Here is a 16649-nt window from a genome sequence, read left to right as displayed (position 1 = left end):
TCCTCCCCGCCGCCAGGGGGCGCCGCGCGGCCGCGGTGGCCGCTCCGTCCCGCCCCGCGCGCTCGGTGCGTTTCCGGGTCGGGGCGGGTGTAAATCGGGCCGCGCCCGCCGCCCCCTCCCAGACCCGCGGCCGCCGCAGCCGGAGCAGCCGCGCCCGCCGCCGCCGCCGCCATCCCGCGCGCCCGCCCGCCGCGCTCCCTCCCCGCCTCCCCCCCCTCCCTCCCGCCCTCCCTCCTCCTCCTCCCGCTCCGCCCGGAGCGCCCTTCGCCCAACGCCGTTACCGGCGCCGACACAGGTAGGCCCGACCCCCCCCCACCCCCCCGGCCCCGACCCCCCCTCCCTCCCGCCCCCCCCTCCGGCCTTCCCCGCGCCCCCCACCCCGCAATTCCACCTCCCTCCGCCGCCATCCGAGGCCGACCCCACACGCCGGGCCGGGCCGGGCCGGGCCGGGCCCCGCCGCTCCCCCCCCGCCGGCCGCGCCCTCACGGCGCCCGCGGCCTGCGCGGCCTGCGCGGCCTGTGCGAGCCGGGGCGGCGCGGGGAGAGCTCGGGGGGGGCTCGGGGGGCTCCGCTGGCCCCGCCGCCCCCCCCCCCACCGCCGCCCCCACCGGAACCGGGCCCGGGGGGGTCCGGGGCGCCGCGTGCGTCACATGGCGGGCGCCTTCGTCCCCCGCCCGGCCCGGGCGCGGGGGGGCACCGCGGGCAGGGTTTTTTTTCTTTCTACTCTTATTTTTTTTACATGTTTAATTTCCCTTTCTTTTAGTTTTTTAATATTTAATTCAGAGCTTTTTTTGGTGGTTTTTTTTCATTATTTTGGGAGTTTTTCTTTTCCCGCCCGGGCCCGGATTTTTTTTTCCGCCATCCCGCGTTGCTGGTTTTTTCCACTCGGCCGGAGCTGGGAGAGGGAGCACGGCTGGACCGCCCGGGTTTCCCCACACCGAGCCACGACCCCCGGATCCTGGGGGAATTTTGGAGCCCCCCGGCCCAGTGCGGGGTCCAGAGGCCCTCCCAGCCCTCGGCCCGTTCCTCCCATCGCGCTCCGGGGCCAGTTCGGAGCCGCCGTGCCGGGACCTTCCCCTTCCCCGCCGTGTGGTCGGGCCCCCTCTGGGAGCTCCATCGCGGCCCCGGGGGTCGATCCGTGACCCTTGTTCCTCCCCGGTTCCCCCAGCCCCGGGCTGGTCCCCCCCTGCCCAGGGCTGAGCTGGCTCCGAGCTCTGTCCCCTTCTCAGGGACAGCTCGTTTTGGATCCACGTCCCAGTGCCGGGTCCCCCCGTGCTGGTCCCATATCGGGACGAGGGTCCCGGGTGGGAGTTGGATCCGGCGAGGGGGAGCTCGGGGAAGTTTCCCTGCGGAAAAGCCTCGTCAGGAGCCCCCACCGGGGCTGCGGCACCGCCGGCCGGGCCGCTCTGCCCGTTTTGGCCCCGGCACCGTCCGGGGCTCGTGGGATGGGCAGAAACGGACCCGGGACCGCGAAAATTGGGGCCAGCTCTGCCCTCTCCCCACTCTCGGGGCTCCCATCTCGGGCTCTGCTTCCCAAGGCGAGCCCGCGGTGCCCCTTTGGATGTCGGGCTGAGCTTACGGGGCTCTGGGCCACGGCAAAACCCTCCGGTTGCCAGCGAGGCAAGCGCCGCTCCGGCCCGCGGGCGAATCCCCAGCACTGCCCCGGCCGTGGTTAAACTTTGTTAGGGCAAAAATGGAGTTTATTTACCTGATTCCCATTAAACGCCCGAATGGGGTCGGCCGGGCTGTTTTGCAACCGCTGCCGACTCGGGTGGTTTGAAACCTGATCGTGCGCTCATGTGGCCTTATCTGGGTCCGAGGGAATCGCCTCGGAACCTGCTCCGGGAGGCCCCGCCGAGGCGGGCGCGGCACTCGGGGAAGGCGATGTGCTTTATTTTCTCCCCAATCCCGGGTCCCCAGAGGGTCAAACTTTCGGGAATGGGCTGCTCGCTCCTGTCGAGCAGCTGCAGGAAGGCTCAGGGGCTGGGGAAGGTGCGGGGCTCGCAGGGAGAGCAGGTTCGTAGAGCCGTAGGGCTCACTCAGGGCTCCCTGTTAGGTCTGCGGTCCCACCTGGGGTCACCCTGAAGTTCTCGGTCCCTCCTCGGGGTTCCTTGTCCCCAGAGGAAGCCCCTGCAAGGAGCAGGGCTGGGAGGAGACAGGGCCCGAGCAGGACCCTTGTGGCCCCAGGAGATGCTGGATCCAGGTGGGATCGGGCCAGTTCAGCCCTGGAAATGGGCAGGAGCTGCAGCCAAACCACCGTGGGTCAGCTCTTTTTTGGAGAGGCGCACGGCCTAAAACTTCCAGGGGGAGGTTTGAGGGGAGAAGAAACTCAGGAAGGTTGGAATTCCTTCTGGAATGGGCTCGAGAGTGGCTGGGGAGGGTTGGAACAGCCTCCTGGCCCCGGCCCTCACCCAGCCCCTCTTGCTCCCAGCACCGCTCGCCCGAGTGTTGCCGCAGCCTGAGCCGACCCCGCGCGGCCCAACATGGACACCGGAGTCATCGAGGGGGGGCTCAATGTCACACTCACCATCCGGCTACTCATGCACGGAAAGGTTCGTGTCCCTGGGCCGCCATCCCCGACTCTCACGTGGCACGGGGTGGGCTGGGCACTGCCCTGCTGGGGGGTCTCCTGGAGTCAGGAATGTGCCCCTGGGGCGTAACAGCAGCACCCTAAAAACGGCCAGGGGTGAAAATAGCCCCGGGGGGCAGGGGGAGATGACCTGGGGGATGTGAGGTGGGAGCTGGGTGTCCCTGCAGATCCCAGCTCTGCAGGGCACACAAACCGAGTGCTCGGGAACTTTCTTTGGCTCTAAAAGGGGCGAGTTTAGGCTCGGGATTCCGGGGTTTTTTTAAAACGCTGACTAATGGTGCTTTTGTTTCCATCCCAGGAGGTGGGAAGCATCATTGGGAAGGTAAGTGAGGAACGAACAGGCTCATCCTGCCCTTCCTTCCCCTTCTCGCCTTCCCCCTCTCCCCGCGCAGGCAACACTAACGCCTCTCTCCCTTCTCTCCTCCCTCACAGAAAGGGGAATCCGTGAAGAAGATGCGTGAGGAGGTGAGGCTGGGGCCGGGGGCCTCAGGGGGCTCTGGGGGCTCGGGGGTCTCTGGGGGGGAAGCTCGGGGGTCTCTGGGGGGGCTCGGGGGCTCGGGGCCTGCCGAGGGCCCTGCAGGCAGCGCGAGCGGCGGCGCGGGGAATGCCGGGAGGTGTGGGCAGGCGCGGCAGGAAGCGAGGAGGAGAAGATGGCTGCCCGAGCAGAGGGAGGAGGGAGGGAGGAGGAAGGAGGAGGGATCAACCCAGCGGGGCATTCCATGGAGCTCCGGCTGCCCCGCGGCACCGAGGGGAGGAGGGGGGGGGCTGGAGCGCTGAGGTGGCCTTTGCCTCCTGCAGAGCGGAGCTCGTATCAACATCTCGGAGGGGAACTGCCCCGAGCGGATCATCACCCTCGCGGGACCCACCAACGCCATCTTCAAAGCTTTTGCGATGATCATTGACAAACTGGAAGAGGTGTGTCTGTGGCAAGAGCCGCCTCCCCCAGCACCGCAGCCACTGCCCCTGTTTGCCCCTTTCCTGGGGTAAATGGACCCTGGGATGTGCCCAAGTTTGCCGGGGGGTCTGGCCCCAGGAGGGGTTTGTCTCTCTGGGGCTGAGCAGCAGGATGGGCCGTTCTGCACAGATGGCTCGTGTGTCTCCCTGTGGGGCCCCCGATCTTTGCCCGTCTGGGAGCTGGGTCAAGGTCCAGGCAGTGCTGGAGTCAGAGCCCTGCAGGGGCTTTCCCTGGGCACTGGTTAAACAGCTTTGGACAGAGCAGGGTCTGGAATCCCCTTTGCTCTGCTCGTCCTGGTGCCACTTCCCCCCGATGTGCCCCAGTGGGGACCAGAGCTTGGCTGTGTGCCCACCCCCCCAGGAGACCACCAGGGTGTGTGGCTGTGCAGCACAGGAGGAGGAGCTGCATCGTGCCCCTGGTCCTGTTCAATCAGTGACTTCCAGGGAGGATGCTGATCCTGGATAACCTGGATCTGGGCTGCAGGCATTAAAGCTTGCTCAGGGCAGTGATGTTGAGGGGGTTCCCATCCTTCTCTGCACTGGAGGGAACAGGAGGTGGGAGTTTTCCTTGCCTGCTGTGGGGCAGAGCTCTGTGGCCTTTGCCTCCTCGACCTGTGGGGGTACAAATCTGTTGCCCTTTGGATTTGGGATGCTTCCTGTGAGGAACAACCCTTTGCTGGTACCTCTGTCTTCAAACCCCCTGGTTTTGCCCCAGCCTAAAGGGCTGCAGGGCCTGGAGCTGTTTGTGCTGTTTGCCAAGAGGCAGAGTCCTCTGAAGGCTCCATGGCCATGTGGCTCCAGGCACCGGCCTTGGAGCTGAAGCTTTGCTTTTAGTAGGTGAGTTGAGCCCTGGCCTTGTGCCTCCCCTCCCCCTGCCAGCACATGACTGCTGTAATCGGCGCCAGGATTGTTTTCCCAGAGCTCCTGCCTTGATCCCTGGTGCAGTGGGAGCTCCATGCTGACCCGAGAGCTGTGGGGTCTCCAAGCCCCCAACCTTTCTTGTCCCTCCAGTAGTGGCAGAGCCAGTTCCCACTTGGCTGAGATGTGACCCAGCCAGGACTGAGGTGGTTAAACCACCATTTCCATTGGGACAACAGAGTTTGGCTGTTGCTTCCCTGAAAGACAAATTAAGGAATTCCTGGGAAGTGGGACTAAGCCCTGGGGTCACCATGGCTGGGGCTGCTCGTACCAGCATCATCTCCCTGTCCTGGGCACATTCCTGTTGGGTGCTGGTGCCATTCCTGCAAGGGTGTGGCACCAGGGTGGGCCAACCGCTCTGAGCACCTTCTGTTCCTCACAGGACATCAGCAGCTCCATGACCAACAGCACAGCTGCCAGCCGGCCCCCGGTCACCCTCCGACTCGTGGTGCCTGCCAGCCAGTGTGGGTCCCTCATTGGCAAAGGAGGCTGCAAGATCAAGGAGATCCGAGAGGTGCGTCATGACCAGCCCAGGGGTGGGGAGGGTGGTCCACGGGGCTCTGGGTGCCCCCACATGGCAGCCATGTGGCATCACTGGGATGTTTTGGAGCAACCTGTATTTTTAGTGCTCAGGAAACTGAGACTTGGGGAAGACCCTTCTCTGCCCAGTGTTGTCTCCCACAGCTGGACACCTGGGTTCTTACTGCCCCCTTTCCCATGGCTTCTGATTGCCCCCTCCACAGCCTTCTCCCAGTTTTTGGAGGGGAAGATGTGCTGCCAGGCCCACGGTGCCCTCGGTCATGTCATTTAGCACTGGGTGCTACTGGATTAACTCTGCCCAGCTCTGCTGGCATGGAGATGGGCTTGGCTTGGGTTACAGGGACAGGCTGAGCCCAGGTCCCCTTCTGTTGCCTCAGGCTCCCAGTGACCGAATTGTATCCAGCTGGGATTAAAGGACTTACTCTGGGTGGGGGGAAAGGAGGAGGGGGGAGCAATTTTGGCTATGTATAACTGTCCACGGGGTTCGTCGCTGAGGTCACAGCCCTCCCTGGGGTCTGACTGGTTATTTTTAACCCTGAACTTGGCAGAGCACGGGGGCGCAGGTCCAGGTGGCAGGAGACATGCTGCCCAACTCCACCGAGCGAGCCATCACCATTGCTGGGATCCCACAGTCCATCATCGAGTGCGTCAAACAGATCTGCGTCGTCATGCTTGAGGTAGGGCCCCTCCTCGGCCTGTGCCGCAGGGCAGGGCATCCCACTGCCCTTGGCAGCCACGGCTGCTCTGCAGTGGAAACGCTGAGGGTGGAGAAAACGGCTGCTGGGGGATAAGGGGATAGCTGGGGATTACAGCCTCATCCAGGTGAGGCTTGGAGCTGCTTAAAACCGGGGTCGAACAGGGCCTCGAGAGCTGCTCGTGGTGACTGGTCGTGCTGTCCAGCACGGTGACACTGAGCTGTCCCACTGCTCTGTTCCTGGGCCCTGTGCCCAGCGTGGGGAAGAAATCCTGCTCTGGCTTCCCTGAACAGCCAGTTTTAAACCTGAAACAGAGCCGTGGGGTGCGGGGAGGGGGCTCTCGGTGCCAGCAGTGCTCAGTGTCTGACCTGCCCTCTCTGCCTGTCACCCAGTCTCCCCCGAAGGGTGTCACCATCCCGTACCGACCCAAGCCATCCAGCTCTCCCGTCATCTTCGCAGGCGGCCAGGTAAGGCCTCTCCTCTGCTCCTGGGGTGTGGGGTGGGGAGGGGGTGTCATACCGAGCTGCCAGCGCGCCCCGGCCCCTCCGTGTGCCCGTCACCCACTCCGTGCCCCTGGCCCAGAGCGGCTCTGCTGGGCCTCGGCCTCGGCCTCCCAGAGCCAGCTCCAGCTGTTGCTGCTGAGGGATGGGAGGCGGGGAAAGGGCCAATTGGGAGGAGAGGATGCTGGAAAACACTCTCGGAGTTAACCAGCCAAAAAACACTGCCAGTGTGGTTGTGGTGGTGGCGGTGGGGGCTTGAATTGGGCTGAGGCTCCAGCTGCCAAACCCAGTCTCTGCCCCTCTGCCTCAGGATGGCTCCAAGGACTCAGTGTGACCTGCTGTGGGTGACAGGCCCGGAGGTTGGGGCTTCTCTGCACTCCGTGACTGGCTCTTGGGGTGGTGCAAAGGCTCAGCCTGTGCCGTGGGTAGGGTTGGGATGTGCAAAGGCTTAGTCTGGCACGAGGGGAGGGTGTCAGATGGGAGTAGTGTCAGGTGATTGGGGTGTTCAGTCCCTCCTGCGCTGAGCTGGGCAGTCACTCCCTGCCGTGAGCCAGGCTACAGGGGACAGGGCTCCCTTGGGATCCTGTCTGTTGTACAGCCCCGAATTCCCCTGCCCTCTTTGGGGTAGGGGATGCTGGCCAGGAGACCGGGAACAGGTGTGGGTCACCTGCTCCCCCCTGCGGCTCCCGGGGCTGCCATAACACTTAGAGAAACCACAACAATCGTGCAAATGCATCTGCTGCCTTCCTGCTGCCAGGCTCGGGGTGGGCTCTGGCCCGGGACCCGCACAGCCAGGGCCTGGCCTTGTCGAAGGAGGCCTCCATAGCCAGGGAGAAGGGGGATCAGGGAAGGGGATTAGGGCAGGGGGTCAGGGCAGGGGTAGCTGCCGCCGGCCTCCCTGAGAGCCAGGCCTGACTGCTCTCCCCACCACGCCAGGCCATGCTTGTTTTGGGGACAGACCTGCTGCTGTCCCCTTCCTCCCCTACCCTTGCCCTCCCTGCCTCTTCCTCTCCCCCTTGAACCCGGTCAGCCCCCCCTGCCTCTCCGACAGCTTCTCCCGCCGCTCTGCACCCCGGGGGAAGTGCCCCTTGCCAGCGGAGGGCCGTACGCGCGGACCCCCGGGGCGGGAGCTGGCCGCCTTCCCTGTTAGAGCAGTGAGGAGCAGGCTTCCCACGGCCACGCATCTCTTCCCTCCCCTTCCCCTTTTTCTCCCCCTTCCTTCTTTCCGCCCCTGTCCCTGGCCCAGGGCCTCGGCCAAGCCCGCAGCAGCCCCCGGGCCCCCCCGCTCCTGGTGGCGTTGGGCTCTGTCTTTGCAGCTCAGAGTCGTGCGTAGAGCAGGGCGAGCCCTCGATCAGCACTGAGCTAATGTGGATGTGAGTTTGGTGTTAGCGAAAGGTTTCGGATTGACAGCCCTGGAGACTGAAGTCCTCTAATTTATCCACAGGACAGGTACAGCAGCGGCAGTGCGAGCTACCCCCACACCGCCCCATCCATGTGCCTCAACTCTGACTTGGAGGGACCACCTCAGGAGGTGAGAGGGGAGTTCAGTCTCCACGGCCCGTTCAATCCTTGGCCTCTCTGAGACTGCCAACAAGGGTGGCATCCCCGTCCCCGTCCCCCAAAACCGACAACGGTGGCTTTTTGTGCTGTGGACTCCTGTCCACTGGGAACTGGACTCTGAGCCCACCAACCTCTCCTCACGCAGGCCACCCGGCAGCCACTGCATGGCAACGAACTTGGGCCAATTCCAGCCTGGGCTGCAGTTCTTCCGGTGACCTGGAAGTGAGGCTGTGTACCCCCCTCTCCCCCTCCTCTCCCACCCGCCCCCACCTGCCCGGCCCCCCCAGACCTCCCCAAACCTTAGCCAGCCAGGCCCCAGCCAGTGACTCACCCTTTCTGGGTAGCTTCAGGAGGAATCTGAAGTCTGTGGCTGTCCCTTAACCTCGAGACACGGAGTTGTGGCAGGTCAGGCCCTCGCCTTGTTGCCCTCGAGCGCTGGGCCGTGTCGAGCAGCGGTAGCCAGCGCCAGCACTGACCTGTAGCTTGCCCGGCGACGTTGTCCTAGGCGTGTGAAGTGACGAGAGGACTCGGAACGGGGCTACTACTTTTTTTTGGGGGCGGGAGGGAGGCGGAGGAGCTGCTGGGCCAGGGCAGAGAGGGGCCGGGAGCAGCAGCAGGGCCGGCGGGGTGTTGGATCCTCCCTGCCTGTGCAGGGGCACAGGGGCATAGCAGCATTGTCGGACTCACCACACCATAACATCTTCATCAAGATCCCAGCCGTTCTCTTGTTGGTTTTTATTTTTGTTTTTTTTTTTGTCTGCCACCTTTTTTTTTTTATTATTTTTTTGGGGGGGGGAACGGCACCGATTCTGCCCACCCCCTCCTCGTACCCACCATGTCAGGCCAATTCGAGTAACTGCCAGCCTAGAAACTGCTTGTGACAGCATTGATCCGTCCCCTGCCTCTCCTGCCCCACTTCCCTCGCCCCGGAGAACTCTCCACCTTGGCTCTCTGACTTCCTGGCTAGTTGAAATCTGTCTGTCCCTGGGTGGCTGTCCGATGGTTGTTAATAGGACTGTTTTCCTCCTTTTGTAGGCCTATACCATTCAAGGACAGTATGCCATTCCACAGCCAGATGTAAGTTTTTATTTACAACTTCTTGTCTTGAAATCCACCCTTTTCCTCCCCCCCTTCCAAAATTTTCTCCTTGCTTTCTCCACTCGAGCTGCTCAGCTTGGGCTGAAACTTGATCTGATCCGAGCACCCCCCCCCCAAAAAAAAATCAAGCGAACTTGCCCCCCTCAGTTGGCCTTTCTGCAGCCAACTTCACCCAGCCTCAGAGCTCTCCTTGGATCTCCCTCTCACTTCCTCTCTGACACTTCCCTGCTCCTATTATATTTTTTTTTCCAAACCCAATCCCACCTCTCCGTGGCTTGGCATTTCACACCAGCTCCGGCTTTTCCCTTGCCCCCCGCGCTTCCTCCTCCTCCTCCTCCCTGAATTCGGCACGAGAACACACCCCCTGCCCAGCACACGGTGGCTCTGTCACGGTGGCTCTCCCAGGGCAGGGGACAGCTGGCCCAGCGAGTGGGCGCAGGTGGCAGTCGGGGAGGGGGTTGGATCTGGCCCATCCCAGGCTGCTGCCAGCCTGGCGGGCCCCTTTGGAAGAGGAGGGACCATCCCGGCAGTGGCCGCCTTTGGCGGTGCTGTCGGACACCTCCATCCTCTGGCACCCATCCTCATCCCGTAGGCTTGGTGGGGGCTGCTCTCTGCTCCTGGCACCGTAGGGCAGCAAGGGGAGGGGGTCTGACACGCCAGGCCAGTGGGGAGAGGGGCTAGAGGAGGCTGGGCTAGAATAGAGCTGTGTTGGCAGAGCCGAGCCGTGCTCTGTCCCCGTTCCCTGCCGCTCCCCCGCAGTGCTGCGAGCACCTGCTCCCTCCTGCTCCTCTCTGCTTCTCTTCTTGAGCTCCTCCAGCCCTTGCTGCACCGAGGGGTGGGTGCAGCCCCCAGCCCACCGTGGCCTCCGTGTGGAGAGGGCCGGGCCGAGTGCGGAGGGGCCGGGGCGGCGGGGCCGGTGTCCGTGCGGGTGCGTGTGCGGGACGAGTCCTGACCCCTGTGGCCTCTGGAAATGGCTAACGCCAGCCTTTCTCTCTCTCTCTTTTCCCTCCTTTAGCTGACCAAGCTGCACCAATTGGCAATGCAACAGTCACACTTTCCAATGTCTCATGGCAACACTGGATTCAGTGGTATGGAAACTCCTCCTCTCTGTGTGCGCTAGCGCGGGCCGGAGCCCAGCCCGGGCTGCCCCTGCTCCTCTGTGGGGCTGTGCTCACGCTCAAAAACCTAAACCCAAACGTTCCCCCGAGCTGGGCCTGGCCAGGTAACGATTGTTGTGATGTCTCTGGGGGCTGCAGGAGTAGGAATGAGCCGAGCACGGCGCAGGCAGGGCCTCCATCTGTGCCGCTTCCCTCCCTCATCCCTCCCGTACCTCGCAGCTCTGCCAATGCACTGGGAGTCCCCCAGCCCGCAGCACCCGCTCTCTCCCCTCCAGCTACTCCAGGCCTGAGCAGGCAACTGCTGAGTTGTGCCAAATCTGTTGTAGATTTGCTAAGATGGCTAAAAAAAAAACAAACAAGAAAAACAAAAAATACCCATTTGGGGAGCTAAACCTGAGACAGCCAAACTCATTGTGACTTGTATCTTAACAGGCGTTGACTCCAGCTCTCCAGAGGTGAAAGGCTATTGGGGTAATGATCCAAACACACGATCTGTAGTTACTCTGTTGTGTACTGATGCTGCCTGGGGTCTCATTCTCCCTAATAGATGCTGCCCCCGCCTTTGTGCCCGGGTCGGGGGGAAGAGGGTCGAGGGGAGCCCTAGAAGGGCTGGAGGTGCAGCCTGGCTCAGCTGTCTCTGTGCCCTGGAGCTCAGCTGGATAGTGGAGAGCAGGATTGAGCAGAGGCTCAGCTGTCTCAGCAAGCCACGGGCCCTGAGCTTTAATCCCTCAAAAAACACACGGAGGGGAGCAGGTCCCAGCCAAGGAGGTGCTGGAGCTGTCAGGAGCTGGCACTGTCCGACCCCCACAGGTGTGGCAGGACAGCACCATGTCACATGCTGTGTCCCCATAGCACTGTCTGCCCCCACCAGAGCTCTGGGGTGAGGTCTTGAGGCTCCTGCTGCTGCCTCTAGCAGGGAGCGAGCTGGGGAGGGGGAAAAGCAAAAACATGGAAAAATGTACCTGGCACACCAGCTTGGCCCCATGCAAGGCATGGGTTGGGTGCACAGTGCCTGCCGGCGTAGCACTGCCCTGCCAGGCTGCAGTGAGGAGGAGGAGGAGGGATAATGGAGCCCTTGGAAGTTGTACTGGAGTGGGAGCAGAGCTGAGTGCCCGGCTGGAGCCCCCCAGTGCCAGTGCCCTGCTCCTGGATGGAGAATCCTGCAGTGACACACGGGGAGGAGGGACAAGGGGTGGAAAAATCGGGGTGAGAAAGCAGGGAAGGGGGTGGGGAGCAGCAGGGGGTTGGAGTAACCCCTCCCAGCCTGCTCTGCCCTCCCCGACCTGCTTGGAGCCCTCCCAGGCAGCCTGAACCTGGCAGCACTTGGGGTGCTGCACTCCTGGCCCACCACCCCCCCTCACCTGCCCCCCTCCCTCTGTCTCCGAGCAGGTTTGGATGCCTCTGCTCAAACCACCTCCCATGAACTCACCATTCCAAACGATGTGAGTATCCCAGGGGCTTGGGGGGTGGGGGCACAGTGGACAGACAGCTGCCCATTGGCCCTGGGGATCCCCACGGTCTGTCCCTCTTAGCCAGAGGGGCATGGGGTGCCCATTGTCGGCTTTAAAGCTGCATTGGGCTCACGGATGCACCTCAAACTGCCACCTCAGGCCACTCTGGCTGTCACCACATCCCTTATCCCCCTTCTAGCAAGCTTTAAGGCTGAAAACTCCTTTTACAACCCCTTAAAACTCCCCTTTCCAACTTTTTAACTCCCCTCTCTTCCTCCAAATTGTTAAGGTTGACCTCTAGGGCTACCAAGTCCAACTGTTCCTCCAGCACTGTCGAGGCCACCACTGAACCATGTCCCCAAGGGCCACATCCATATGATTTGGGACAGTGACTCCTGCCCCCTGCCCTGAACAGCCTCTGGCAGGGCTGAACAGCCCTTTCCATGAAGGAATCCCCCTCAGCATCCCACCCTAGGAGGTGTCAGGGTGTCCCAAATAGGACAGGTGGGGCGTGGAGGCTGAGGATAGGGCAGGGTTAATTAACACGGCCTGTTTCTCCCCCCTGCAGCTGATTGGCTGCATCATTGGGCGTCAGGGCGCCAAGATCAATGAGATCCGCCAGATGTCTGGGGCGCAGATCAAGATTGCCAACCCCGTGGAGGGATCTACTGACCGGCAGGTGACCATAACTGGATCTGCAGCGAGCATCAGCCTGGCCCAGTATCTAATTAATGTCAGGTGAGTCGCTGCTGACGAGGCTCTGGGCGGTGCCGAGGGTCCCCTCCCTGTGCCTGCTGTCCCAGTTTCCCCGCCGCGGTCGCCTCTGGGTCTGTGAGATGCTGCAGGATGATGCATCTGGCCAGAACAGGTCTGGCCATGGGGCTGGTGGGAGTTTGTGGCTGCAGAAGAGCCTCTGCTGAGGGCTGACAGGAGGAGCTGCCTGGCCCTATTCCTGGGGATGGTGTCATCATCCCAGAGAGTGGCTGGTGCTGCTGGCAGGGCCTGGCTCTGTTCTGGTGCAGGGTGAGGGCTCAGGCCAGCCATGTCCCTGTGTCCCTTGTTCCCTGCCCCGAGCCAGGAGTTGTACCCCCTGACTCTACATGGCCCAGAGGATCTGGGGGTCCCTGGGGCCTCGTCTCTTCTCCATGTCCCTCATGCTGGGGTGGCACCGACACTCCCACCTGGCAGAGCAGGAGCTGCCAGTGATTGTCTCTGGTTTTTGGCTCATTCCCTTCGCGGTGCCCAGGGTATGACCTCATGGCTGAGCCAGGATCATCCCAGGGAGGGTGGGGCGTCCCATGTGTGGCTCCGCCAGGCCTGGCAGTGCCACTCCCTTCCCTCCTTCCCTGCCTCCCTCCCTCCCTCCCTCCGCCCCCAGCTCGGCTCCTGCGCCGTTTCACTGTTTGTCCTGTGCTTTTTTTTTTTCGCATTTTGTGCTGTTCCTTCCCTCCCACCCACCCGTGGTTTTTTTTTTTTGTTTTGTTTTTTTTTTGTTCCTTTTCTCCTCTGTTACAGTTTAGAAAGCGCTAAACCCTCCTCCCAGGCAGCCTCCGTCACGATCCCTGACCACCTCAGCATCAACCTCTCTCAACCCTCCACCCCTTCTTCTTCTTCCTCCTCCACCACCACCCCCTCGCTCGCCACCGCGGGGGCCTCCGACGCACCCTCCAGCCTCCCCAACCCTCTTCCGACCGCCCCTTGTGTCTCCAGTCTGCTTGGCATGAAACCTGTCCCTCTCCTGGCGCTAAATGTCGTGTCTGCGGCCAAAGGGGCCGCGGCGCCCGCCGTGCCCGTTGTCACTAACAAACTGAAAGCGGAGAAGCAGAGGTTTTCCCCTTACTGAGGCTGCTCGGGCAGCCCACAGAGGGGTGGCAGCACCGGGACCCTGTAGAGGAGACTTGGAACAGCAATTTTCTCTATTTTACTCTTTTTTTTTTTTCCTCTCCTCTTTTATTTTTCCTTCTTTTTACTCCAAAGTCAAGCTTGTGCTGCTCTTAGAGCAGAGTTTTCTTGCCGGCCGAGAGACTGTGTCCCCTTGTCCTGTGACCGGTCGATTCCTTCTCTGCCTGCCTGTAGTTGTCGCTTGTTATTTTTCATTTCTCCTCCTTTTTTCCATTTTTGAGTAGCTTGGTTGCAGTTCTGGGGTGTGGGGGGAGGTGGAGGGAGGGTGGGAATACACGATTTTGGGGGGGAATTGCATCCCTGGGGCCTCACCTATCCCCTCTTAACTGTCTGTACCTGTAATAAAGTTGCCACGGTGAGAACCTGCTCTGGTAGATCTGTGCCGAAGCGGGGGGCCGGCCCCAGGGGGACCCTCTTGCTGAGGGGAGGGCTTTCTGCCATCCAGATTGGGGTGCCCACCTCCTTAAATTGCAGGGAGGGAGAAGCTTTGTCACCTCGGAGGTGGCAGCTGTGGAGGGGATGGTTGGGTTGGGGGTGGGCTGGAGATGTCCCTGCCCCTTGCTCAGAGATGCCCTTGCAATGTCTGTGTGTCCCCTACATTGCCCCCCTCCCACCCAGGTGGTTGCTGCTGGGGGTTCAGTCCTCTGACACCCCTACCCTCACACTCTCCCTTCCCTGCTGCCTCATTCCTGCACCTCGGGGGTCCCCCTTCTGCTGAGTTACCCCCCCCCCCCCCAAGAAAAGCTTGGAGCGTAGCCAGCCATGATCAGTGTGGACCCTCCCTCCCCACTGGCCCCCTGGGAGCCCCTCACGTGCCATTTTGTGGGGGCAGCAACCTGGACCCCCCTCCTCCCCTCCCTTTCCTCGCTGCTTATGCATAAACCATTCCCTTTGCATCCCAAAACCCCTCCCTTCCCTCCTGGAGAGGGGTGTCCCCCTCCAGGTGCTCCCCACAGGGCTGCATTCCTCCCTACCTGCCTCCTCCTCGGGGGGAGTCCCTTTTGTCGTTGCAGGGGTCCCCTCTGATGCCCTTTCCTTGTCGGGGGTCCCCTCTGATGCCCTTTCCTTGTCGGGGGTTCCCCTCTGATGCCCTTCCCTTGTCGGGGGTCCCCTCTGATGCCCTTCCCTTGTCGGGGGTCCCCTCTGATGCCCTTCCCTTGTCGGGGGTTCCCCTCTGATGCCCTTCCCTTGTCGGGGGTTCCCCTCTGATGCCCTTCCCTTGTCGGGGGTTCCCCTCTGATGCCCTTCCCTTGTCGGGGGTCCCCTCTGATGCCCTTCCCTTGTCGGGGGTCCCCTCTGATGCCCTTCCCTTGTCGGGGGTCCCCTCTGATGCCCTTCCCTTGTTGCAGGGGGCTCCCCTCTGCCCTCTCCTCACTGGGTGGTCCCTCTGACACTTCTTCCTTGTTGAGGGGACCCTTCTTGATGTCCTTTCCTCATTGTGGGGTCCCTCTGATGCCCATTCCATGTTGCAAGAGTCCCCTCTGCCCTCTTCTTGTTGCAGGGGTCCCTCTGCTCCCCTTTCCTTATTGCAGGGGGCCCTTCTGACCCCCTTCCCCATTTGGGAGTCCCTCTGACGCCCTTTTCTCATTGCAGGGGTCCCTCTAACACCTTTTTTTGCATGGATGGGGCCCTGTGACCACCTATCCCACTGGGGGGGTCCCTCTGACGCCCTTTTCTCATTGCAGGGGTCCCTCTAACACCTTTTTTTGCATGGATGGGGCCCCTGTGACCGCCTGTCCTGCTGGGGGGGTCCCTCTGACGCCCTTTTCTCGTTGCAGGGGTCCCTCTAACACCTTTTTCATGTGGATGGGGCCCCTGTGCCTGCCTGTCCTACTGGGGGGTCCCTCTGACACCCTTTTCTCGTTGCAGGGGTCCCTCTGACACCCTTTTCTCGTTGCAGGGGTCCCTCTGACACCCTTTTCTCATTGCAGGGGTCCCTCTGACGCCCTTTTCTCATTGCAGGGGTCCCTCTGACACCCTTTTCTCGTTGCAGGGGTCCCTCTAACACCTTTTTTTGCATGGATGGGGCCCCTGTGACCGCCTGTCCCACTGGGGGGTCCCTCTGACACCCTTTTCTCGTTGCAGGGGTCCCTCTGACGCCCTTTTCTCGTTGCAGGGGTCCCTCTAACACCTTTTTTTGCATGGATGGGGCCCCTGTGACCGCCTGTCCCACTGGGGGGTCCCTCTGACGCCCTTTTCTCGTTGCAGGCTCTCCTCGGAGACCGGGGGCATGGGCAGCAGTTAGGGGGCCCCGGACCCCCCACCTCGCCATCCATCTGCGGCCCCTTAGCACCGACCCAGGTTTTAACTAGTTTGTACATTTTCGGTTCCTCCAGCCTCTCGCGCCACTCACCAGGTTCAGTTTGTTTTCATTTTTGTTCTGTTTTTCGGGTTTTTTTGAATTAAAAAGCATTTTAATTCCTTTTGTTCAGCTCTTAAAAAACTGCTGAACCCCAAATCTTAGTTTTATAAAGCTTCTCTCTCCTCTCCCCACTGCCCCCCCCTCAGCACCTCCCTCCCTTCTCCCCTTTTTCGGCTCATGAAGTTTCTGTTTTTGTCATTAAATGTAAGAGTGGAAATAAAAAAAAAGGAAAAAAAACCCTAAAAAAAAATTTCAGTTTAGTTCTGTAATGTCAGGAAATTTTTCAAAAAAAAACTGAATAAAAAGATGGACTGGAGCTTTTCCTTGTGAATAGAAAACCTGCAGGATATTTTGGTTAATGGATCTGCCTGTCTCGGTCTTTATTTGAACCCCACCTTGGCTCTTCCCAGTGCTTGCAGGATGGCCCAGTTGGCTTTTTGGGTTCCCTCAAGAGAGGGACAAACCAGCCCAGTTGGCATTTGGGATCCTTCCAGAGCTGGTTAAACCAGCCCAGTGCTCCCAGTCTGGCCCAGTTGAGTTTTTGGGCTCCCACTGGACTGGGAGGATAAGCCATTCCTGGGGAGGGAACTTTGATCCTGTGGCTGCTTTTTGGGGGTGTCTCTCCTCTCCCAGTTCCCTGCAAACTGGTCTTCAGTGCAAACTGGTGTCCAACCCCGTTGCTTCTGCTTCTGTTTACTCTTTGCTTTCCACCCTCCACCCACGTGGGATCCCCCTGAGTCTTGTGGCTGACAATGCCCCCCACCCCCCTGGGTGTCTGCCACAACCCAGTTGTTCCAGTGCCACCAGTAAAGGAAGGCTGGGACTATGGTGGGGGGCTCCACCCCTAATACACTGTGCCCCCCTCCCCCAAACTACCCCCTGGTCTGAATTAGGAGGGCAGTTCCTTTCTCCACCACAGGGAGGTTGTTATGGCAGGACCTTCATAAACAAATAATGGAGAC

The 16649-nt window shown here is 61.4% G+C and overlaps 1 protein-coding gene across 6 annotated transcripts; it reads left to right on the top strand.

The window, feature by feature from the left end:
- Positions 1 to 152: 152 nt before the first annotated feature.
- Positions 153 to 16050, top strand: PCBP2 (poly(rC) binding protein 2). 6 transcript variants are annotated; one of them, XM_071581768.1, is made up of 16 exons: positions 153 to 295; positions 2431 to 2551; positions 2888 to 2911; positions 3022 to 3054; positions 3388 to 3504; positions 4844 to 4975; positions 5550 to 5678; positions 6089 to 6163; positions 7641 to 7727; positions 7902 to 7967; positions 8792 to 8833; positions 9870 to 9942; positions 10405 to 10443; positions 11362 to 11414; positions 11992 to 12161; positions 12939 to 13586. In XM_071581768.1, the coding sequence occupies exons 2-16, from the start codon at positions 2483 to 2485 to the stop codon at positions 13264 to 13266; spliced, it is 1437 nt and encodes a 478-aa protein (XP_071437869.1). In that variant the 5' UTR covers positions 153 to 295; positions 2431 to 2482; the 3' UTR covers positions 13267 to 13586. The 6 variants fall into 6 exon arrangements, with proteins under 6 accessions (XP_071437869.1, XP_071437868.1, XP_071437866.1 ...); XM_071581762.1 differs by lacking the exons at positions 7902 to 7967; positions 12939 to 13586 and adding an exon at positions 15534 to 16050 and having other exon boundaries at positions 168 to 295; XM_071581767.1 differs by lacking the exons at positions 7641 to 7727; positions 7902 to 7967; positions 12939 to 13586 and adding an exon at positions 15534 to 16050 and having other exon boundaries at positions 166 to 295.
- Positions 16051 to 16649: the final 599 nt, after the last annotated feature.

This window comes from Pithys albifrons, unplaced genomic scaffold, assembly GCF_047495875.1.
Source record: "Pithys albifrons albifrons isolate INPA30051 unplaced genomic scaffold, PitAlb_v1 scaffold_42, whole genome shotgun sequence".
In the NCBI taxonomy this organism is placed as follows: Eukaryota; Metazoa; Chordata; class Aves; order Passeriformes; family Thamnophilidae; genus Pithys; species Pithys albifrons.
The sequence above is the reverse complement of the archived record's forward strand: the minus strand, read 5'-3'. Positions and strand labels throughout refer to the sequence as shown.